The following is a 23158-nucleotide window of genomic DNA, read 5'->3' as shown; positions in this document are numbered from 1 at the left end:
CAAAGTTTTCCAACTGTTATTTGTTTATTATAACATGCTTTTTGAATATTTAATGATTTTATTTATGTAGCTTTTTGATAGGCATTTCGTTTTTCCATCTGTTATTTTTAAGAATTTGATTAATTTTTATTTTATAATTTTATTAGAAATATGTCTGATTATCTATAATATTGGTCTAAGTGAATTTATGACACATTTGGATTATTGGTATATTTTGTTCCTTAGTAATTTTAAAATGTAAATGTATCATAAGTCAGCAAAAATCAGTAGGGTTATTTACAAATATACCATAAGTTTTAAATACATTTTTTAATACAATTATACGTAAAATTTTAGCAAATATTCATGAAGTTTTCTTATGAAAGTATACGTAATATTTAACAAATAATCATGAAGTTTTGTTATGAAAGTATTAATGACTTTTTCTAATGAAGGGCATAATTCCTTTTTTGTTCAAATTGAACATTACTTTAGTTTAGCTGATCCCGCTTAATGAGGTAAGCTTTGATTATTGTTTCTTGCCATTGCTTTAGTTTTTTATTAATAATAATGTCTTGTTGTTGTAGTTTCCTTGTAAAACAATTAACAAAACCTATTTGGCATCATAATCTCTAAACGACCCTCTTACTAAGCGCTGGTCAAATTAAGGTTTAGAGTTCAAATCCTGCCTTCTTTGATTTAAAATTAATCGACAAAAAAAAAAAAAAATAGAAGTATACATAGTCCCAAAATTTCCATAAATATCTGAACAAAAGTTAAGATCCATTGGGGCTAGCAGATGAATTTATTTTTTAAGTTAATTGGGCTTGCGGATGAATGATCCAGCACCTATATACATATATGAAGTGTTAATAAAGTGTTAATCTTAATCTTTCGTGAAGTTGGTTATCAATCGTAGTTCAAATTAAAATTTCTGTCAAAATCTCATCCGCATTCGGAGGTAAAAAGGTCATTTCATTCTTTTTTTCTTTTCTTTTTGGAAATTGCACTTTTTTATAATCAACAAAAATATAAGGAAAAAAAAAAAAATAATCCCTATCCTTATCAACCATAGCCACGGCCACCCACGATCTATGCCCCTCTCTCTCACATAACCCTAGTCATACCGTCCACTACTGTTTTTCTTAAAATGAAACTAAATCCAATGTATGCATAATAACTTATATTCTAACCTAAACACGTTAAGGTACTTTGTGATTTTTTTACATCTTGGATTTAAACTCTTGGCTATCTTAAAATGAGAAAGTCTGATAATATGAATTCTTTAATTTTATTGTTTATTTATTTTTTTATTGTAGTACTAAAAGTTTTAGAAATAAAAAAAAATTCATGTCTATATGGCGTTTTATGATTGATCGATAAAATCAATAAAAATGAAAATAACAATTTTAACCCTACAAAAGAATGAGGGAAAATTCAATTTAGACTCTTAACGAATTTCACCACAAAATTACAATTAATAACTTTCTCACCGCGTGTTCTATTTAAATGTATGAATCACCACAACGATCACGAAAAATTTTTGGCCTAAATAAAAAGAGCGAATCGCAACGCAATCAAAATCCTTCAAAAATTCCAGCTGAAATTTATCTGTTCAAATCGGAAACTTCAAGATCCAATTTTTTGGAATTTGGGAAAAATCCAAAGGAAATCGGAAGGAAGGTCGCAGGTGTTAATAGGCTATTTGATTGAAAAAGAGAAGCCCTCAGAGAGTTGTAATCGATGGGGAAGAGGAAAGAGCGTCGTCTTGCAGCTAAGACTAGCGCTGGTCGCAGAGTCAAGCTCGATCTCTTCGCGGAACCCTCTGGTAATCTGTGTGTGTGTGTGTGTGTGTGTATCTGTATGTATGTATGTATGCATGTATGTATGTGTGTGTATTTGTGCTTGAAATATTGAGACTACCCATTACCCTGTTTAGGAATTTTTCTAAAGTAACTATGTATTGATTAGCTTGTCTGAAAAGTGTGCTGAATAGTTGAGGTAAATTTTTATGCAATTTTGACAGGAAAGAGGTTTACTTTAGATTAATGGTGGATTGAAGGTCTCTTATTACCAACAAATTCGATATTCTGCTTATGTAATGAGTATAAGTGCTTTTGCTAGGCGTGCTTTTCTTATAACCATGTTGAAATTTTTATTATAAAGGCAAGTGCTTAGCAGTCCCAAACAGGTTCTAAGTATCGACATTATTTTTGAGTAAAGATGACATCTTGTGTTGCGGGATTGGGTAAATATATAAATGGTTTGTTTGGAGTTTGTATGGATATTGGGGTGTTAAGTTGAGGAGCTTTGTTTTGCTTTTATAGGAGATTTGGGTGGCTCTGCTGGACATGATGAACATGGAGACGAAACTAAATCTAAAGGCCATGCTGGGTTACCCAATTCACCATCTTCTTCAGGTGGGTTCCGTCAGTTTTCTTCAAAAAGGACTTTGTAGAGAGGACATGTGTGCTCAACATAATGTAGATCGGTGGAATTTGGATACTATATGTGCAAGACATGTTATGTTATTCGCCCCCCGAGATTTTGTTTCAGACTGTAGGGTGGCTGTTGTCATGTTAAGAAAATTTGTTGTCAGACCATCTCGGACCCTGCCACAGTGAAATTATGAGTCATTCCCATTCATTATGCCCTTTCTGGCAGCTGCAAAGCATTTTGGAGAGTTCGGCTGGGAATTTTTTCTATCGGTTCGTATGTCCTGGCTTTATTTTACATTGTACTTGCTGACATTTTTCTTCCTTGTGTAACAGGTGGCTGCAATGAAGAGATCCTAATCTTCTTATTTCAAATTTACATTTTGCATTCTTAGACAACTTTTTCCTCCACAATCTTAGTTGCTCCTACTTCCATTCTACATTAGTACTCCAGCTGTTTGTTTGTTTGGGTGCTGATAAGTTGGTGATTACTAAGTATACATCTCTATCAAAAGATTAGTAATTAGATAATTCGATGGATTAGGTGGTGTTTGACATGCTAGTATTTTTATGTCTGCAGATCAGAAACCACAAAATCCGCTGCTATTACTTGGGCAGTATAGTGATGACGAGTTGGATGATGATTCAAATCATAGCAATGCTTCTGTAGAAAATTCTTCCCCTGACAAAAATGATGAGGTAATTAAATAATTTTCTCTATTTTCTGCCATTTCTGAGAAGCTTGGTGAGCAGCTCTTTACACTGTTCTAGGATTTAGGGTTTAGATGTCAAGATGTACTAAGTTGGGTTTCACTTTAAGGCTTTAAGCAGTAACGCTCAAGCTAGGTACTAAAAGTAAATTCTGTCCACCTCACAAACCTGTCTTTTTGTGTTTACTCCACATGCTAAATGCTGTGCCTCTTTCAGGTTAAGAGTTCGCTTGGTGAATCTCATCAGCATTTGGATTCCGATGCTAGTGAAGACCTTGCTTCTCAGAATGTTGAGAAACAGGGAGGTAATACAAATTCTGCCCGGCAAGATTGTGACAAGAACATGGAGGACAATGATCAAAGAGAAAATGATGATATCGTCTCTAGTGATTTACGTACAGAATCTGATTTGATTGAACAAATCTCTGTTCCTGAAACCTCTAGTGTACAAGTCATTGGAGATGTTAGTTCAGGTTGGAAGATTGTAATGCATGAAGAGAGTAATAGCTATTATTACTGGAATACTGAAACTGGCGAAACTTCATGGGAAGTCCCTGATGTTTTAGCCCTGGAAACAAAGTTCGGTGACCAGGAAATGGCTACTACTGCTGGAACAACAGATAATGTTCCTGTTGGTACAGAGGGGTCTAACGCTTCTGATGTGAAGTTAGATGGTTTTTCTAATTCTGCCACAGTTGAAGGGGGTGCCAATATAATCCATCATGGAATAGAATCGCATGGGCATGGGTCCCAAGTGGACAAGTGGAATCTAGAATTCAATGAAGGAGCCACTCACGATACAATGGCTAAAGAAGATTCTGAATCAGCGATTGATCTCTCCTCTGGTCTCATCAAACATTGTGAGGTGTTGTTAGAAAGATTGAAGTCACTACAAGGGTACGACATGTTTTGCCCTTCTTTCCCCAACCCACCCACAACACAAGCATCCAGTTTTCTTAAATTTATTTGTTTGATCATTCATTTAGATTCATTTGTATGTTACCCTCTGTTTTTGTTCTTTTCTTTTAGATGTTTAATAAATTAGTCTATATGCTTCAGGTCGGAGGACCCGCTGCCAGGTCTCACCTGGATCTCAAAGTACACTATGGAAGTTGAGATAAGGCTATTTGATATTAAGTCTCTTTTATGTCATGGTCCATCTCTGCTTCCATTTTGGATGCACTCTGAAAGACAACTTAAACAACTAGAGAGTGCTATTAATGACGAAACGTCCAAGATTGTTAAATCTCTACGGTCAAATCAAGTTGAGACAACATATCCATCTTTCTGCCAGGGAGAAAACAATTTTCAGGAAAGCATGGGGTATAAAACTGAAGTAGATCAAGTTGGAACTCTGGATGATCGTCATTTTACTCATATTGTTGATACATTAGCGATGGTTTCTAAAGATCAAGATGTTAAAAGTTCTGGTGCAAATTCTGAGCATGTGTCTGCATCTGTCTCTCCTACTAGACATATGAATAGTGGCGAAAGTGAACAAGTCAATGGGGTGGTATTTCCCGATGACTCGACTACCAAAAATGAGATTTGTGCTGGGGAAGAGGTTGATATGGATGTGGACATGGAAGTTGAAGAGTCAAACTCTGCAGGAGATACAACTATTGAATATGCATTGAATTTCAAGGAGTTTGCTCCACCAGAGCAGCCAATTCATCCTAGTCCACCTTCTATATACACATCTTCAGTGTCAGAGGATATGTTCACTGTTCCACCTCCCCCAGATGAGGAATGGATTCCCCCACCACCACCAGATAATGAACAAATTCCTCCGCCCCCACCTGATGAGCCGCCACCTGAGCCCCCATATCCTCCTCATCCATCTTACCATGAAACAGCTCAACCTCCTTATGTAGAGCAATACAATTATTCCTATCCAGCTTCCAGTTTTGGGTATTATGGACATACCGTCACTGAAGCTTCTAACACTAATTTTTTTGGACATCCTGAAGGATCGCAAGTAGTTATCCCCCCGGCACCACTTTACTATGGTGCAGTTCCTAGCACCTACACGGAAACTGCTCAAGTTGCGGTTAACCCTGTTGAGTCTGTCACATATTATGGGCTTCAAGATAGCACTGTACCAGCTGCTCCTGTAGTTAGTAGTGTAGAGCCGTTGCAGTTTCACAGCGAGTCTGCTCCTCTAAGCTATGGAAACCTGGCATCTGATCAGACTGGATCCATCACCTCCCATTCAGGAGCAGGCAGTAGCGCTTCAAATGTGAATATTGAGCATTTTTCTGTTGGTGGCAATGGTGGGGGATGTATTGAGGTTTCTTCTACCACAGCCACAATTCAAGCACCTGCAACTGTTTCTGTGCCATCAACTAAGTCTGTCCCTACCGCCGCATCTATTTCTGCCACATCAGTGGCTGCCAAGGTTCAATCTAAAGGTAAAGATTTTGAAACCTAATTAAATGGGGTAATTTTCTTTTCATGGCATTCTTCTTTGTCATCCTACTTAACGTGAATGATGGATTTAATCTCTGACAGGTCTTAGTGACTGGCGTATGATTATAAGCATACTCATTACTTTCCTTTTCTCTTATTCAGTTCCAAGGACGAAAAAGCGGACAATTGCAGCTGCTTCCTCCTTGAGGTCTAATAAGAAAGTGTCCAGTTTAGTAGACAAGGTATGTTTTTGTCTAATTCTTTCATATCCCTACTTGCATCATATAATGATTGATCCCCTAATTTGGTTTCAATTTAACCAGTGGAAAGCAGCAAAAGAGGAGTTGCTTGAAGACGAGGAGGAACCTGAAAATGCATACGAGTTGTTAGAGAGGAAGCGACAAAGGGGAATAGAGGTTTGCGCTGGACTTTATTTGTACAGTACTGTGCTTTGCTCCTCCTTTTGGCTCATTCTGGTTTCTTACGTTCCTATTATTGTAGGAATGGTATGCACAACAAATTACCAGCGGAGAGGCCAAAGATAATGCTAATTTTCAGCCTCTGGGTGGCGACTGGTATGGTGACCTAAATTACTATGTTAACATGTCACTGTAAATTCTAAGTTTGCACTTATATTCATTTATTTTTGGGATGACTTGGTCGCTTTCACTGATTCTTTAGACACTGAGTTTCATGTTACATCAACTTTCTTCTGATGTGATAGTTCTGTTTCCTGCAGGCGTGAGAAAGTGAAGCGAAGAAAAGCTCAATTAGCCCGTGAAGCTGCAAAAACTGCAGCAGCATCTGCATCTGAGGCTCCTACTGATGGGAACAAGCAGCCTGATATGACCGAACAATCAAACGGTCTCCCACCCGGATGGCAGGTATGTCTTACTGAGCACATCAGGAGTTGTATTCCTTAATAGGCTTTGATGTCTGCTTTAAACAAGGGTTGTTGCTTATCAACATTTCTGTTAAGTTGATCCTGGTCGCGTTGAAACCCATTAAGAAAGAACTTACAGCTAGAGTCTTACTCGCTTTCCTGGTTATGTGCTTATTGTTTAATCCGTTAAATGTGAAGCAGTTAATTTTCTCTGGCTTAGACCGAAGGGAGTTACTTGTTCAAAATCTGATTTTCTTTTCGACTTCTGCAGGCCTACTGGGACGAATCCTCAAAGCAGGTTTACTATGGAAATACCGTGACCTCGGAAACTACATGGACGAAACCAACAAAATGAGTCTTCAAAATTTTGAGGGATTTTTAAGTAGATAGGATTAATTACAGTGATTTGTTACTGCTTTTTGTAATCTAGGGGTTGGATTAGGAATACATTCTGCTATACAATAACCAATTTTTGCCAATTTATTGTTCGTGTCATTTTCATGTCATATCCTTTATTTTAACAGGTTGTGTTATGTCAAACTGTTATTGTAACGGGTTATTAACATGTAACCTGGCAATGAGCCGATTCGTTAACAGGTCGTGTTGGTCATGTAAAAAATTGTCATGCTTAATATCAATACATTTGACAAACGATATCTTATCAAGTTTGAACAGGTGATCCGATAACTGTCTGACTTGTTAATGAGTTTTTAATGAGTGATTTGATAATAATTCGACTTGTTAACAAATGACTTGAAAACTGTTATTTCGTGTTGGTTTGTATCGAGTTAATAGGTCATGCAAGAAATTGCTAGACCTCGCTCCCTCGTGGAAAAATCGTTGACGACTGCATATTTAGCGAATCGATCATGCTAAAAACTAAAAATGAAATGTTTATTAGATCGTGTTGGTCAGTGAATGAAATATGAAAAAGAATACAAAGCTGTGTTGAACGCTGATGCCTAAATACTAGGCAACCGTACATTAAACAGATCTTTGTCGAAGTATAAAAGTTGATTATTATTCATTGGCGCAGAAAAAATACAATGCAAAATCTTCATAATACGTCCCCTCAAATTCCATCACCTTCTCCTATTTTCTCGATATGAACCCTCACTTTCTTTATCCTTTAAGAAGCTTAGGAAAAGAAGAAAGCCGAAAAAGGCAAAGCCTCCGGACCAGTTGCCTCCACCGCCGCCTCCACCACCACCGCCATCGCCATCGTCACGAGGAGGGAAGCCACTCCCGCCATCATCAAGCAGTGGGGACTTCTCCTTGCCTGCAGTTGCACACACTCAACTGTTAGATGACTTCATTTCAGAAATTCAGGCAGAGAAACACGGCTTGCAAAGTACATGCACATTTCTATGTGAATTCTAAATAACTATTGAATCCAAGACTGCAATAGAAGCATTTATGTTCAATAAACACTCATCTCTAATGTTTCAAAACGATTTTTTCCGCAGCACTAGTAAGAGATTAATACAAAATATCGGCCCTTACCAGGAAGATGTGTAATTGTTGGAGCCTCACGTGTAACAGTCTGCGTTTGTTCTGCACCGCATCTGGCATTCTGCAAAATAAAAGAGCAAAATCAAAACTTCTTTTCCTTTTTGTTCCTTGACTGAGGAAGTTAGGGAAACGAACAACTATAAGAAGCAAGAACAAAATGTCGACTCATAATTTGAATAACGTTTTAAACAGCTATGCAAAAACAATTTCTCGATGCTTATTTTAGGTTATGCAAACTTAAGTGCAAAATTTAAAAGTAGTACAAATAACTGGACCAGGTAACTGATTAATTCCAGCCATTTGTAGCCAATAACTCAACTCAGGTTTGACCAAAAATTAAAAAATAAAAACTCAACTCAGGTGAATGAATTTTAAAAAACCATGCCCATATCTTGCTTACATCACCAATATGAAAAGGAACAAAATGCATCGGCTTATCCTACAGGGTCACCATTATCGGGGTTCAAATCAATGAATTCATGATCCATAAATGCTTCAGTTATCTCAAATTGCAACAGAAGAGTATAGGATACATAGCGATCCATTATGCAACAAACCAAAATTATATTCCTATGTAAAGGCAAGGTAAGAAATGATACTAGATATAAGAGAACAAACTAACCAAAGCACTAGCGCATATGACAGAAGCAGACTGTGTTCGACTGGAAACCATGACCAGATTTCTCCTCTCGAGTGGAAACTGTGCAAGCCCCATCACTTCCATCTTAAGATGCACCATTTTTCCATCAAAATGTACCTTTTTCGCTCCACGGCTAGAAAGCTTAAATTCTCCACGGCATCGGCCTACTGTTCTCACATATACAACCAAACATCACAACAATCACATGCCATTCGCAAAAGAAAACCCTACAAATATCATCAAACTGAAAATTCCGACAAACACAGTTATGGAAAAAAGTTCTTCAAAGAGAAACTCTTGTTACAAAATCCCATAAACGAGCAATCAAAATCAATAGGAAAATCAAATAACAGAATCTGTGAGCCTTCAAAACCTCAAAAATTTAGGAATTGAATGTCATGAGTACCTGCTGGCAATACAGGCGAGTTAACGATTGTACTTGCAGCAGTCAACATTGGCATCTTGGTGATAAAGATCACCTGAAAATAACATAAAATTAGGACATAAACATTCATAGCAGCATGCGATTTGGAATTTGGCAAACCCTACTTCGGCTAAAGCTACAAGTTCTTGATTAAGATTAAATTGAAGGGAAAATGAAAATGAAAATGGCAAACAAATTTTAATCAGATCATTTATATCTAATAAATAATGGGTTACGTTTGTTTTCATGAATTCGGGCCACAAATATGAACTACAAATAAAATAAATAAAATAATTTAATTTAATTAATTTTGAGGTGAAATTTATCAGAACCCAAACTTCTTACCCGATAAAGACTCCTCCTTTGGACCTCAGAAGCAGCAGAAAACCCCTTTCAAAAACCCTAACCCTAAATTATCTGCAAAATTTTGAAGTTTTGTGGAGGTGGAGGTTTGGGTGTTGATTTCGGTGTGGACGCCTATGGAAACTATGGATGGCGGTGAAACAACGGCCGAAATTCCCAACGGTGTCGTTTTGTCTTCAGTTTTGTTATCGTCTTGGACAGCTGGACTGGGCCTAATCCTTACCCATATCTTCTGTTCGGCCTGCAAAACAAAAGACCTAGGCTCACTTCAATACACACCAAAATTTAATTTCCTTACAACCCCAAAATTCGAAAGTAAAAATAAAAGAAAAATTAATGAAAATTGTTTGAAAATTTTGAGTTTTAACGATAGAGATAAAATAAAGGGTAAGGCGAATAGTATCAGGATTGATTTTTTAGTGTAAAAATATGATTTTTCGTTAAAGTGAATAGTACCGAGAACTTTTCGTTAAAGTGCCCAAAAAAAAAGTAATTAAAACAATGAAAAGGTTAGGGTTTAGAGGGAAATAAAGAATAAAGCATTTTTTTTTCTTTTTCAGATTTCATCTTGCAACCGAATCGAATTCAATCTAGTTGGTTTCAAGTTTCTTTGATGATGTGGGGGTGATAAGAGAAAGGAGACGATATTCCAAATTACTCTAATTTACGAAAAATAAAAAGGTTTCAAGTTTCTATGATGTTGTAGGCCGTTTTGAGTAGCCTAAAATTTTGACCATGACAACTTTGCAGTCGACCCGCCCTCAAAGGAGGCAAGGAGAGAGAGGAGATTTGGTTTTGTGACCACAACACTTTAGCGTAGTATTACTAATTCACGTGCAAATTTTTAGAATTCAATATTGATAAACATAAATTACATAAATGTACTGTAACATGAGTTTGGTGATAACACCAATTAATTATGATGAGAAGAAGAAGGTGGGTGACGGTCAAATGACGTCTGCATAATTGGCGTTACATACATGTAAGCAGTTCTAATCCGTAGGGCTACTTAGTTCTTATTACATGCGGATTGATTAGTCAAGTTGTTTTACACGGACTGTTAGGGTGAGTTCAACTTCAACTTGATGGATTTTATCTCTTAGACGGATTCCATATGATAATGTTATGAGTTCGATTTTTAATACTGGTAAATTACATTATAATAGCTAGAGAGAGACTGAAATACTTATGAAAGTTTTTCCATCCCCAAAAAAGATGGGGTGATGTGACATCATTAGCTGGTTGTGTTTTAACGATAAGGACAAAATAAAGGGTAAAGTGAATAGTACCAGATTTGACTTTTTAATGTAAAAATGTGGTTTTTCGTTAAAGTGAACATTACCGTAGGCTTTTCATTAAAACTCTTTTCTTTTTTTTTCTTTTTTTTTTAAGAAAAAAAAAAAGATAGTTTGTTTGCGTGTTGACATCATAATTTGGCAAAAATAAAAAAAAAAATAAAAACCATCAAGAGCCAAATTATAACTTTATTATATATCTCCAAAACGAAAAATGAATCCCTTTACGATTCGGAATTCAATTACAATTTTGGGTAGGATTAAGAAACTGGCTCAGTACTATATATACGTGCTCCGCCTCATGTTTTCTTTCACCAAACTCTCTAGTTGAAAGTAACCTAGCTCTCTCTTCTCCCATGGATCCCAAGTTTGCACTCCGGTTTCTTCTTGTTCTTCTTCTCGTTTCACCTCTCCTTGTTACCAACACCATGCAAGCTGAAGCTGTCCAACCCTACGAAGAAACAAACCAGCGCAAACCATCGGGGACGATCAATGGCGGTATGGTGTCAGCCGTACTCTCCGACAAAGGGTATCATGCCATGTCACTTACCCTAGACAGGATTCTTGAAGCTATAAACCCTAACAGCACTATTACCCTCTTTTGCCCACAAGACAAAGCTTTCTTCAACTCCAAGTACCCACAGCCTCCGTTGACGCTCCTCAAGTACCATGCTGTGCCATTCAAGATGAACAAAGATTCCATGGAGGCCTCTTTTCGCCACGGTTCCAAGGTTGACACTCTTCTGCCGGGTCATCCTCTTGTTGTCACTTCCTTACCTGCCGGCACACATGGATATGCTTCTCTTAACCTAGTCAAAGTCACTGAGTGGGATCTCTATAACAACGGACGGCTGATCGCTCACGGGGTTGAGGACTTCTTCGATCCGGCTTTCCAAACCCTAAGGTATCCACAGTTCGACGTGGTTGCGAAAGATGTTAGTTCTGGTGGATCTTGGCTCAAGAAGGCAACAGAGAGTTGGTTTCTTTTGTTCTAAGCCTTCGAAGACGAATGATGTTCACTATTCTCCTTTGTATTATTAGGTTCTTGGTCATGTATCAAGTTAATTGATTAAATTTTTTTAACTATGTTTGAGTTTTGATGAATCTTTTTGTATATTCTGCTGGTTCTTTCTTTCTTGTTTTTATTTGAGGAATAAGAAATATGCACTAGAGTGTTGATTACAAAATTTTAATCAAAGATAGATCCTCGAGTGAATGGTAAAGGGTACTAAACCGTGATTTATATATACTAGAATTGTTTCATTCCTCTGAAACTTCTAATTCAAGTTCATATATAATTTAAATCGCCAATGTCCCTCTACATTAATCCACATTTCACATTTGTTCGGAGAATCAATTTTCAATCACAATTAGGTTTAAGTTATTTTCTCCTTCCCAAAAATACTTGTGGCTGAATGTTAGGCCTCATAGATTAAAATTTTTATTGATGCTGGTTATTTAGTGGTTAATCCGAAGTTCTTGAGTCCGAATCCTCATCTCTCAACATCGTCTTACGAAATAAAAGGAAACAATACGTGCTTTATCATAAACAAAAACAATTTGAATTAAATTCTTAATGTTTTACTAATCAATAAATACTAACAAATTTATACAACACTCATCAGATGTAAGTTCGTTTTTTCTTGATACCCAACATTCATCAGGATCTTAGTTTTGGTGTTGACAGTATATAATATATATTATTTTTCTTATGTTGAAGAAGCTACACGCATGCATGCCAAATATTCACTCAACTCAACATTTTTCCATATGATCAGAAGAAGTTACTGAGCAGGGACTGAGTCATTAAGGGGACTAGGCTCTACTTTTCGGTTCTCGAGCTCCGAGAGGTTAGAGCCGACGGAGCTCCCTACACGGCTGAGGCCTGATCCGAAACTTGATGTCCGGTGGTGTCTGCAGCGGAATGAGCCAACATGAGTGGTTGGGGAGCAGAGGCAGTTCTTCCACCTTGCTGATTTTGGAGTACCTCCTTGTGATGTTGGTGAACCAAGCATGTGATTATGCTTCCTGAAATCCTCTATGGTAAATTCTGGTATGGTTAGGTTTTGACCCTTGCACTTGATCGTCCTTGGGGTTCGGGGATTCTGCTCCACCTTTTCAGCCATATTTTCTGTCAAACTTCAACCAAAAAGAAAAATAACAACCGTTATTATACATGTATTCACCCATGCACTCGAGATTTTGAGTCCAACAACGATTTGTTTAAAGAGAAAAGGCTCTTAAGATACTAGATTTCCAACGATACATGTACTTTTCTAGCATGTTTATTCACAGTAGAACGCATACTGAAATGATTAGGGATGATTCTCGACTTTCTGCGTGTTTACTAACACACGATCATCAAAATTATACCGATTCATGACTTTTTCCGTAGTGTTATTCATCGAACAATTCGATGGCTGAGATATATAAAGCGATCGGAGGACGGCAGTAATGCAAGCATCGTGTTAAACTCATTATCATATATTCAAAATTGATTAGAAAAAACAAACAAATAGAATCAACAAAAGTAAACTTTTGAAATCAGAAGATCTTGACAAGAAAAGTATATATGTAAACCTGCAGGAGAATACTTGGAAATGGCAGAAGTTCTTCCCCAATCGCCAGAAAAAATGTTGTCTGTCTTCTTGCAAGGAGAGAAGGGTGAGATGGTGAAGGGAGGTGCTACCACATTTATCTTTCAACCCACCCCCTTGACAAAATGGAAGAAAATCTTGATTTGAAATATGAACAAATTTGACAGCAGTCACAAATAGCTGAATTTTTGGGCTTCAAGTTTCAACCACTTCTTTTTTTGGAGTTGCAAGTTTGTGATATCTCCTTCATCACAAGTTTGTAGCCACTAATTTCCATTTTTACCATGCCTAAATATTTTTAATTTTAACTAATTATTGTGCCAAGAAAAAAGAACAGAATAACAGCTTTCCAAAAGCCAGAAGTACCATTGGCTAATTGTACAACTCAATATTTATTGAAAAAATAAAGGGCGATCCCAAGCCAACAAGACTTTCCGCTTTGTGAGGGTTAGGAGAAAACTCTATAGTATGCAGCCTTACTGTTGTTTCCATGACTTGAATCTATGACCTTTTAGTCACAAAGAAACAATATTTTTATAGCGCCAAGGCTCACCCTCACAACTTAATATTTGTTAATTCATAAAATAGGTAATCACCTTCCATTCTAAAATTAACCAACATGGTTAGTAGTTCTGAATTTTAATAAGAAAAAGATAAAAAAGAGAGGAGAGTATACAAAAATAAACAAGTCTCGAAGCTACTAGGTAAAACTGAAAATTACGTTGCAAGTGGATTGTAGTTCAATTGGTTAAGAGCATTCGTCCTTGTACGCTGAGGTTCTGTTTGAATTCCCCTCCTGTAGTTTACTATTGATTATCCTATTGTTTGTCAAAGAAACTGAAAATTAAGTTCTGAATGTCATATTATTGATCATAATTTGGTTGTGCTGGATATATGTCTGCATGTATATCTCTATGTTAACTTGAATGCTTTCGTATGTGCACACACTACGCATCAGTCATGCAAGTGCAGGAAATTACTTTTACTGCAACATTTTTTAAGAGACGAGCATACTAAGCCGGGCAGGAATCTGCACAAGAGCTGCAAAGTAAGTGGCATTTGCTTCAGGGAGGCATGGAGTCACAAGGAACAAAATTGACCTCTGAATACAATACAACACAGCAGCTTTGAGTCCTTTTTTTATTCGATAACGGCAAATAAATTAACTTATGAGTCTAATTTCTCCAAGGCCAAAACGCCGAAATCTTACAACATAAAAATACAATTAATGAAAGTCACCAAAATTAACATAGTTTGGCCTAACATATTCAGCAGGGGAGTTTTTCACAGGAAATCCGAAGCAGGAAAACCAGAAGAGAAGGGATACAAACGTGTTTTGCTTTTTCTTATGTCCTTTGTCGTAGTCAATTATTAGAAAATGAGGCAGTAACATTGCCGTTGCTAAGCATTCGGTATCTGCTTCCTTCTTTGCTTACTTCTGCCTCTTGTATATCTTTGCCAAGAATGATTTCAGCACTGCCTGTACTGCTTTACTTGAATGAGATTCAATCAATTTTGTAAGTTTCTGGCAACTGCTGCTCTCATACTCCAGAAATACACCCTAAAAACCGCAAGTTAAATAAAATGGTAATGTTAAAACCTTTGGTTCGAAATACAGAAAAAAACGCACAAGAAATAAACCCTTGATGTTATGCAATATGTTTTCCAGGCTTCAAGATGCGGTTCCAGAAAAGAAAAGTAAAGTAGAACAAGAAGATGGAGAGAATAACCTCAAGCTCAAGGACTTTGTATAGTTCTTTTACTTTTGCAATACATGTTTCGTCATCTTTCCCATAATTCTCCTGGTAACATAACACAAACACGAATAAATGTAATCAAGAACTATAACACCGGGACTAGTATACGATACATTAGAATATAGATTTACTTGCTTACGTGTAATAGTTTCTTTTGTTCCTCACTAGCAATTTCTAAAGCTTTCACAACCAACCAAGAGCACTTGAAGTCTTGAATATCAGTCCCAACCTAATATTTCAAATGACAAACAGTTGGTTCACAATGCTTTGATGGTAGGGAATTGCATGACCAAAAGCCAAATGAGTATAGCTTAAAATATACCTTTCCTATCACTTCGGGATCACCAAAACAATCCAAATAATCATCCTACAAAATACATCAGCATATCGTTCGGTTAAAATAAGAAAGAAGGGGCTTATAAAGAAGGAAGACAAAGAAAACTGGTGGTCATAAATTGACTGGGGAGCTGTGGGTTTGGCAATCCTCCATTTCTTTTTCCCTAGTCATCCTACAGTTTATCAGCAATAAAATAATAGAGGATTTATACGTGAAATTAACTATTACCTGTACTTGAAAATAAGTTCCCATTTCAATAAGAATAGTCTTCACATCAGTATGGTGTTCAAGATCTTCGCCTGCCATTAGCAACGCGCATGCTACCTGAGTGCATAGATTGGTTAAGCATGATTATGTCAAAGAAATTTCATCAAATCCTGGGATGAACATTAATTGTTTCATATGGTTTCGGGTGTTCAGGAAGATAGAAACACATGAATCTAAACCAACTTCTTTTACGGAGGAAATCAAGCAAATAAAAACTCCTTCCTATAGAGGTTTTCGGCTATTCAAATATATGATCAGAAACCAAAAAATCTTCAAAATTTTCAGTTTCATTCACATAGAAAAGGACTAGGCCTAACAGCCTTTACATTACATGCCAATTAGAAAGCAGACTTTCTACCTACGTAAGGACCATGGTTGAAATCTTCTCTAAAGCAAAATTGACAATTAACCGTTCTAGAGGGGGTTTGACTATAAAGATGAAATGAATCTGAGAACCATGAGGCATGAGCTATGAAAGCGTAAAAGAAATTTGTACTCACTGGAAGGTAAAAAGAGTAATAAGCGGTCTTGTACTGAACAATGCGGCGGTGACTGCATGAAAAGACAACCACTTGAGCATTAGAAACAGGAAAAGGAAATAGATTTAATTGGGAATCAATCATATAAATTTGAAACCGTCATAATATTTACTTACAGCGACAATGAGTACTTTGATAGATCTTTTTCTCCTTCATGAGTGGTAATTAAATCTATCAATTGTCCATGAGCTGTTTGAAACTCCACCTCATTAAATAAATCCAGCAGATCCACATAGTAGGGCTTTCCCCTAAAGTGCTTTTTGAGAATTCGTGGGATATGGTTGCGAAGTAGTATGCCATCATTCACAGCAATCATGCCAATCTAGGATTAACAATTATGAACTTTAGAATATTCATAGCAATTAAAAAGAGAAAGGCACAAAGAAAAGCATCAGTCGTGTTAGAGGTTCTCACCTTTGGTAGTCTGAACCAGCACAGCTGACCCCTACGTGTATGAGAGCCATCCATGATATCATCAAGAACAAGAAAATATGCTTGAAGCTGCAAAATTCAATAAAAATGAAGGTCAGAATTCTGTTGTAAGTTTGTAACCAATGCAGACGAGAGGTGTGGAGGTATGATAAACAGTAGGAGCTATTATGTGTTGTCCTACCCATTCAATACACCATCCAAGTGCGGATGAATGAAAAAATTCATCATCCGTTAGGTCCTTTCCATCCTTAAGTAATTTTAAGCTGTCAACAACAGATAAACCTCGATTCAACTTTCCTGCAAACAGCAAAAGCATTATGAGCAGAAGTTCTATCACAAAGAAGTCAAATAAAAATTAGAAATCGTGACATTTCTATACCTCCTGGCACAGTGTAGTCCAGCATCTGAAACAAACGGGGCACAACGATTCAATTAGGACATACAAATATTAGTATGAAATATGACAAAGACAAAGACTGTATTTCCGTAATCTGTCAAACACTTTCTTCAAATTCACGGTCTTCTCAAGCTCAAGACTTGTTTATACATACATTGGCCTTCAACCCAACAATCTAGGTGCGGAAGAACAACTACTAACCCAGACACATACACATATCCACACATATGTATGCTTATACAACAGTGTAATTTAGATTTACAAACTGCTACTATAATTTCACCTTATATATGGATAAATCAAATCAGAAACTCTTCCATATCAGTTATTTGACATTCACCTTAACTAATCAGAACTTATCATTAGCATTCCAAAACCGTCATTCTACACTCCTTAACACTAAACAACAAGGAGGAGTGTAGCACAACTTTTCTCAATTGCAAATAGCAGCTCTCTAATCATATTTCCTGATAAGTATGTATTCCATCTTAATCGTATTTTAGTCATTTTTTAATCTTTGGCTCTTCTAAGGGCAATGCCTCGATTCATCAAGCCTCTCACCTCAGAAGATCACTGCTATAACTTTTCTCCTATTTTTCATTGTTCCTTTTTATTTCGACCATCAACATTCACAACAAGACAAAGGGCGTTTGGAAGTGCTTTTTTTTTTTTTTTTTAATCAAATTTGGAGGTGTTTTTAAAATGATCGAAAGAGCTTTTAACAAAAAAAAATTTGGAAACTAAAATCACTTAAAGTGCTTCCTGCAACTGCAAGAAGCACTAATTTTGTGCTTTTAAAATGATTGAAAGCATTTTTAGCAGAAAGTTTTTGGGTTTGAAAAAGCACTTAAATGCATCCTTTCCAGGATTCACTTGCACCTTTACTAAGAATTGGTTCCAAAAATATTTGTACCAAAAGCACTTCCAAATGAGCTCAAATCCATGCGATAAATCCAATCATTCAATCTAAACTAAATCATTGTAATTGAATGTCTCTAGTACTATGGGATTGGGCAGTTCATGTAGAATACAAGCAAAACAAACAATTGCAGCAATGTCGTCTTACTTCGACGAAAAACAAATGCTTTCGAGCCAATTAAGACTACCAAATCAGATCGGAACCAATACTACTACAAAATTTCAACAGAATCTCACCAATCGAAGCCTTAACAAGCAATCCCATAAAAAATTTACAGCCAAGATTAAATCTTCCTCGATTCAAACACTTTCCTTTCAACAGAGTGAAGGATCACACCCCTCCCAAAATCCAAAGCAGAAAATCTTACAAAACTCAACTGGATGTAACAGTAACACCAACAATCAAAATATTAAAAAAAAATATTGAATAAAGATTTAATCTTTCACTGCTATGCACATTGACTTATGAATTACAAACAGATTAAAGGGATAGATGGAAATACCCGTTCGATCCATTGACGAGAAACGTCCGTGAATTCAAAAGCCGGATCATTGAGAAGCTCAGATTTCAAAACAGAGTAAACCCCCAAGAACTTAGACCTCAAATCACCCATTTTCTCTGCAGATTTAGAGAGAGTAGAGAGAGAGAAGGGTGACGGGTGAGGTGTGAGAAGGAGAAGGTATGAGCTTTTAAAACGAGAGTAGAAGAAAGAGGAGGACGAGTTGGGTCTTTAAATGCCAGCAGGAGAAGGAGTTGTGTCTTCAAATGGCCGCCCCAAGCTTTGAACTCTAGAGAGAGAGAGAGAGAGAGAGAGTTTGGCAACAACTCACGTCTGGTTGGCTTTGGAATTACCATTTTTTTATATCAGAAAAAGTATCCAAATAAAAAAAAAAAGGAAATTGAGAGAAAGAAAAAGACAAATTTCTTCTTTATGCTAAAGAGATCAGGTGATAGTTTCGTCATGATAGTTTATTTTTATATTTGCAAAAAGATTTACAAAAGTATTTTAACATTTTCTAATCATCGTAGTATGATTTTCTAATGCCAGAATCGAACTTAAAATGTGTCATAAAAATATAAGCTTTAAATTCGTTTTCGACCTACTAAATCGTGATAGTGTGGTTAGAAGAAAGACAAATTTAGGACAATGTAGTTCTTATCCAAGTTGTGCCCATCAATAATAATCCCAAATAAACTTCGATAAGATTGGCATCTACCAACCACCCCCTACCTCCGTCCTCAGTCAAAGTAGGTGAGCCAGGAGCCAGCCTGCCAAGTCCAATTGCAAAAGTCAACCCCCAACCCACCTCTTCAAGACGGTGCGGTGACTCGGTGGCATCTAAAGGCTATAATATGCATGGGCTCGTTGCCCGGCCTGCTTCTCATAAAAGAGCCCGTTTCAGTTGTAGTCGCATGTATTGGGCTTGAGTTGGGATGAGTTCGAAATATTGAGAAATGAACTATTATGGGTAGTTTACAGGTTGACGAATTTCAGGTCTGTATATTTTTTTTAAACAAACGATATTTTTTACATTAAAGAGAAAGGGGATGTGTTTAGCCTCTTAATAAACTAGTAATAATGTGGTTCAAATTTTCTTTTAAAGAGAATCGAACATAAGACCTCTTACTTAAAAGTGAAGATGAATAAGATGAGACCGTAGTACTAAATGACAATTTCAGACCCGTATTTAACACTGCATGTTCTGTGTTAGATTCTTAGCATTGGTGACTCATGCGATGATGGTCAAGAGGAGGCATAAAATGCCTTTATGAGTCTTCTTAGGCCCCCAAAATGGTAGACTGTTATGACAAAGTCACCCGCTGGTCCTCTTTTTCGAAAAAAAAAATTAAAAAAAAATTATTGGGAAATTGGGTTAGGAAGATAACTAGAGTCTTTATATTCAGGATAGATTTTTCATTGTAGCTGTCACCATTCATATTCAACAAGTGTAGTTTGTTATTTACAATTAATATATTTTAAGTTTATAAAGTATCAACCACGTCATTCGTAACTTTCTCGAAAACACAGATTATAATTACAAACAATATTACTATTCTAAGCTCCTCTAAAAAAAAGCGATAGTTTGAACTCAGAATGCGTGAGTTAAAGAAAAACCCCTTCTATCTAACAACTCCATCCAATCTAGAGCCTTAAAGTCACATTTTCCAAGCAGAAATCAGAAAGGTAAAGTATTAAAGCACAAGCTTTTAATGAATATTACGAAGGTTTGATACATTCTTTAGTGCATTTCCATGTACATATATTCCAGAATATTAAAACAAACAAAGTCATAGAAATTTGTCGTGAAAAATAGAGTGCCGACTGTTGACTATCTGACACCTTCTCTCTCCTCTGTTATCCAACCTTGGACCGACAGTATAAGATAAACTTACACAAACAGAGTTATTCCATAATATTAATAAAACTTAGAAAAAGAATGTGTTTTTTTTTTGGTATACATACGGGAGAAATTTGTAAGGATACCAACATCATTCTCTTGCTACCTATTTGTATATTCAACCACTGTAAAATTTGGGTATACTTTAGTTACTGGTGAGCTCCCCTGTACAGGCAAAATACTCGCTCGAGTAACCGCGTAAGTTCACGCTGAAAAAAAAGAGAGAATCGAAGAAAAAGAAGAAGAAAAAACTCAACCATTTTGTTGTTGTAATTCCTATCTCTGCAGTTCTTGCTTACAAAGAGGACAGCAAGATATGATTCTGAGCCAATGATCGACGCAATTGAGGTGAAACATATGGGAACATGGCAACTGCCGTACTTCTTCCTTGTCTCGGTATTTTGCCAGGCAAATGCAGCAATCCTGCGAGCACACGAAAAAGGATTAAGAGACGAAATTAATGAGCCGCCATGTGAGATTACAAGGCGTTTCTTGACGCGATATAGTTCAGATAACCAGTAGACCTCAAAAGTTAAGTTTGTACCGCATATAGGTATAAATTACAACCCCATTCTCTACTTTTCAGATTACGTTGACAAATAAATGGAGAGGAGAATCGGAGGTTTCGATTCCAAAAGCTCTTGACTCCAGAAAGTTAAGGGATTCAACTGCTAGGACTGTACATCGAAGCAAGAAAAATGGAGATTCTCGCGTGTAAAGAAACCGCAAGCAGAACAAAGATTATATGAATATAACAAGGCCAAATTAGCTTTTTATATATGACTATGACTTACTGGATCATCATTTAGGGATCCTGAATCGCAATCATTTCCGACTATTTTGGCATTAACCTCTTTGTATCTCCAGCTGGGAAGCTGAGAAATTTGGTCATCAGAAGCTCCTTTATCGATGGATCCCATATTCATGTTGTATCCAAGGAGGCTGCTAATTAGGGGTACACAGCAACATAGCAGCACAAACAGCAGGAAGGGAAAGGAGTAGCTAATGGCATTCCAAGCAAGCAGAGAGATGCAGAGCACATGGAGTTTCGGGGCTCCAGTAAACGAACTAAAGCGAGAATCGAAGACCCAAACATTACCCATCACAAACCATACGGCAAAGAAGAGCTCGAGTGAGGTTCTACACCTGTTCATCAAATGTGTGGTCCTGTACACATATACGTTGTACTCCATATATCAAACTCCGAAACGTAAAAAATTCCATGTGATTTACTCCGTATATACTTGCACAAATCTTTCGTAACTATATGGAAGTAACCGAAGCCAAAAAAAAAAGTACCTGGAATCTTCAGTGCTTCTCTGCTGTTCCACATCGGAGAGGTTGAAACCATCACTTTGAGTCAGATAAAGTAGCCTGTAACGCCCAAAGAGCACCAACATATTGAGAACACAACCAATATCATACCCAACAATCCAAATTCTCATAGGCCAAACCGGCCTCTCCTCCTTCGAAACAGCCAAGGTAATCGTGGTCACGCCTATTTGAACAACCAAAGCCATGAATTCCAGCATCATCCAAGTGCTGTTATCGAAAGGATTTGATCCAAGATTGGACCTCGAACCATTTTGGTAGTGGAAGACTCTTCTCAAGAAGGTGAACCACCTTGCTCTAGATATTCTCATTGCCATTCTCATTAAGAATGAAGGAGGAGCTCTAGAGGACCTTGTCCTGACCAAACTAACTGCCGCACCATCATCTCCCGGAGAATTTGAGGAAACTGAAACCGCAGCGAAAGCAGTTTGGCACATGAGTTCTGGTTGAAATATGTAACGGCTATCCATAGAAGAATGATTCTATGATTCTATGTTTCTATTGGCAACTATAAATATGGCGCTTTATACAAGTGTTATATGGTGTGAACTGAAATTGGGAGGCTGTTATGAAATATATGAGAGTTGTGTCACAAAAATTGTGCTGGGAGTTTTCACAAATGTGTGGTGGGCTGCAATTGCAGTCGGGTTTGATGGAAAGCTTGTGTTACATAACATTCATGCAACTTTCATGTTTTTTCATGTTTTCTTCAAGTATAGTCATGAGAGTTAAATGAAGCAACACAGGTGAAAAATACCATTGGGTTGAGCAGCCAAACGCACTTTTGGATCTGAAAAAGCTTCAGCCTTCAGTTTGCAAATGAACTGCAAACCTCTGAAAATCTCTCCCCTCCAAAACCCAACTCTAAATATTCGAAAATCCAAGAAAGCTTACAGCTTTATACAAAAGCACCTGAAATTGAATAACTTTATTGGATCATACCATAAAATTAATCAACTACACACCAGAATTTCCAAAAACCCAAAAACTTCCAAGGCCAAAATCTCTCACTCAAAAGCACAAATCAATCATCTTTACACCAAAATCTTCACAACCCCAACAACCGAAATTTTCCAAGGCCTAAATCTCTCACCCCAAAAGCACAAAACTTGCAGAATGGGTCAAATTCTTTACTGGGCAGACCTCAAATATAAAAAACATGAACATAATTGAAATTTATAAGAAGGGGGATATTAAGCAATTTGAGAAGCAAGAGAAGGGTGCAGAGAGTATGTCAGGAAGGTGAATCTGGGTTCAGATGGTGACCAGAAATCCAACTGCTAAGGGGGTTTATCTTTGATTCCAAGGGAATCACAAGGGTTTGGAGGGAAGAAAGCTAACCGTTGGCCTAATTTCCTTCCTAGTTCCTGCTTTTATTTATTCAGCAAGCAAAAAGCTGCAAATCTCTCTATCTGCATCTTTATCTTTTCTCTAATAGAAAATTAGGAAAAAAGCAAAAGATTTTAATAGACTTTTAAAGTTGATTAGACAGGAGATAAAGTGATAATTTGACCCTTAAGCAATTTGTTAAT

General features: G+C 36.9%; 4 protein-coding genes across 6 annotated transcripts; 1 reads left to right on the top strand and 3 right to left on the bottom strand.

Moving 5' to 3' along the window:
- The first annotated feature begins 1484 nt into the window (after positions 1 to 1484).
- On the top strand, positions 1485 to 6899 carry LOC103956925 (formin-binding protein 4). The gene is made up of 10 exons (XM_009368986.3): positions 1485 to 1807; positions 2307 to 2399; positions 2995 to 3113; positions 3342 to 4021; positions 4184 to 5535; positions 5696 to 5775; positions 5857 to 5949; positions 6035 to 6108; positions 6273 to 6417; positions 6688 to 6899. The coding sequence occupies exons 1-10, from the start codon at positions 1723 to 1725 to the stop codon at positions 6769 to 6771; spliced, it is 2805 nt and encodes a 934-aa protein (XP_009367261.2). The 5' UTR covers positions 1485 to 1722; the 3' UTR covers positions 6772 to 6899.
- Positions 6900 to 7286: 387 nt separating this feature from the next.
- LOC103956924 (protein FERTILITY RESTORER RF2, mitochondrial) lies at positions 7287 to 9512 on the bottom strand. 2 transcript variants are annotated; one of them, XM_048569948.1, is made up of 5 exons: positions 9342 to 9512; positions 8975 to 9050; positions 8551 to 8735; positions 7920 to 7989; positions 7287 to 7695 (listed from the first exon to the last, which is right to left on the bottom strand). In XM_048569948.1, exons 2-5 carry the CDS (start codon positions 9027 to 9029, stop codon positions 7499 to 7501), a joined length of 507 nt encoding a protein of 168 aa, XP_048425905.1. In that variant the 5' UTR covers positions 9030 to 9050; positions 9342 to 9512; the 3' UTR covers positions 7287 to 7498. The 2 variants fall into 2 exon arrangements, with proteins under 2 accessions (XP_048425905.1, XP_009367259.2); XM_009368984.3 differs by having other exon boundaries at positions 8975 to 9047; positions 9338 to 9510.
- Positions 9513 to 14405: 4893 nt separating this feature from the next.
- On the bottom strand, positions 14406 to 18716 carry LOC103956923 (farnesyl pyrophosphate synthase). The gene is made up of 11 exons (XM_009368982.3): positions 18398 to 18716; positions 16959 to 16983; positions 16761 to 16876; positions 16562 to 16648; positions 16264 to 16469; positions 16109 to 16160; positions 15570 to 15665; positions 15327 to 15371; positions 15144 to 15233; positions 14978 to 15049; positions 14406 to 14808 (listed from the first exon to the last, which is right to left on the bottom strand). The coding sequence occupies exons 1-11, from the start codon at positions 18506 to 18508 to the stop codon at positions 14680 to 14682; spliced, it is 1029 nt and encodes a 342-aa protein (XP_009367257.1). The 5' UTR covers positions 18509 to 18716; the 3' UTR covers positions 14406 to 14679.
- A 1365-nt stretch (positions 18717 to 20081) lies between these two features.
- LOC103956922 (E3 ubiquitin-protein ligase At4g11680) lies at positions 20082 to 23096 on the bottom strand. 2 transcript variants are annotated; one of them, XR_007253038.1, is made up of 4 exons: positions 21594 to 23096; positions 21089 to 21461; positions 20839 to 20971; positions 20575 to 20717 (listed from the first exon to the last, which is right to left on the bottom strand). XR_007253038.1 is itself a non-coding variant. In XM_009368981.3 (3 exons), the coding sequence occupies exons 1-3, from the start codon at positions 22094 to 22096 to the stop codon at positions 20571 to 20573; spliced, it is 1023 nt and encodes a 340-aa protein (XP_009367256.2). In that variant the 5' UTR covers positions 22097 to 23092; the 3' UTR covers positions 20082 to 20570. The 2 variants fall into 2 exon arrangements, 1 of the variants encoding a protein (XP_009367256.2); XM_009368981.3 differs by lacking the exon at positions 20839 to 20971 and having other exon boundaries at positions 20082 to 20717; positions 21594 to 23092.
- Positions 23097 to 23158: the final 62 nt, after the last annotated feature.

Source organism: the organism of the source record quoted next, unplaced genomic scaffold (genome assembly GCF_019419815.1).
Source record: "Pyrus x bretschneideri cultivar Hongxiangsu unplaced genomic scaffold, Pyrus_bretschneideri_v1 Contig51, whole genome shotgun sequence".
Lineage (NCBI taxonomy): Eukaryota > Viridiplantae > Streptophyta > Magnoliopsida > Rosales > Rosaceae > Pyrus > Pyrus x bretschneideri.
This window is presented reverse-complemented; position numbering and strand designations above follow the sequence as displayed.

Excerpts from the sequence above, each read along its gene's own strand:
- LOC103956924 (XM_048569948.1), bottom strand. The coding sequence starts at position 9,029 with ATGCCAATGTTGACTGCTGCAAGTACAATCGTTAACTCGCCTGTATTG. Across the intron at positions 7,990-8,550 it reads TCATATGCGCTAGTGCTTTG|AATGCCAGATGCGGTGCAGA; the intron begins GTTAGTTTGTTC and ends TTTATTTTGCAG. Across the intron at positions 7,696-7,919 it reads AACAATTACACATCTTCCTG|GCAAGGAGAAGTCCCCACTG; the intron begins GTAAGGGCCGAT and ends GTGCAACTGCAG.
- LOC103956923 (XM_009368982.3), bottom strand. The coding sequence starts at position 18,508 with ATGGGTGATTTGAGGTCTAAGTTCTTGGGGGTTTACTCTGTTTTGAAA. Across the intron at positions 16,161-16,263 it reads TCAAAGTACTCATTGTCGCT|TCACCGCCGCATTGTTCAGT; the intron begins GTAAGTAAATAT and ends CTTTTCATGCAG. Across the intron at positions 15,234-15,326 it reads ATCCCGAAGTGATAGGAAAG|GTTGGGACTGATATTCAAGA; the intron begins GTATATTTTAAG and ends TTGAAATATTAG.
- LOC103956925 (XM_009368986.3), top strand. The coding sequence starts at position 1,723 with ATGGGGAAGAGGAAAGAGCGTCGTCTTGCAGCTAAGACTAGCGCTGGT. Across the intron at positions 1,808-2,306 it reads TCTCTTCGCGGAACCCTCTG|GAGATTTGGGTGGCTCTGCT; the intron begins GTAATCTGTGTG and ends TTGCTTTTATAG. Across the intron at positions 5,536-5,695 it reads TGCCAAGGTTCAATCTAAAG|TTCCAAGGACGAAAAAGCGG; the intron begins GTAAAGATTTTG and ends TCTCTTATTCAG.
- LOC103956922 (XM_009368981.3), bottom strand. The coding sequence starts at position 22,096 with ATGGATAGCCGTTACATATTTCAACCAGAACTCATGTGCCAAACTGCT. Across the intron at positions 21,462-21,593 it reads AGAAGCACTGAAGATTCCAG|GACCACACATTTGATGAACA; the intron begins GTACTTTTTTTT and ends ATATGTGTACAG. Across the intron at positions 20,718-21,088 it reads GATCCCTAAATGATGATCCA|GATTGCTGCATTTGCCTGGC; the intron begins GTAAGTCATAGT and ends GTGTGCTCGCAG.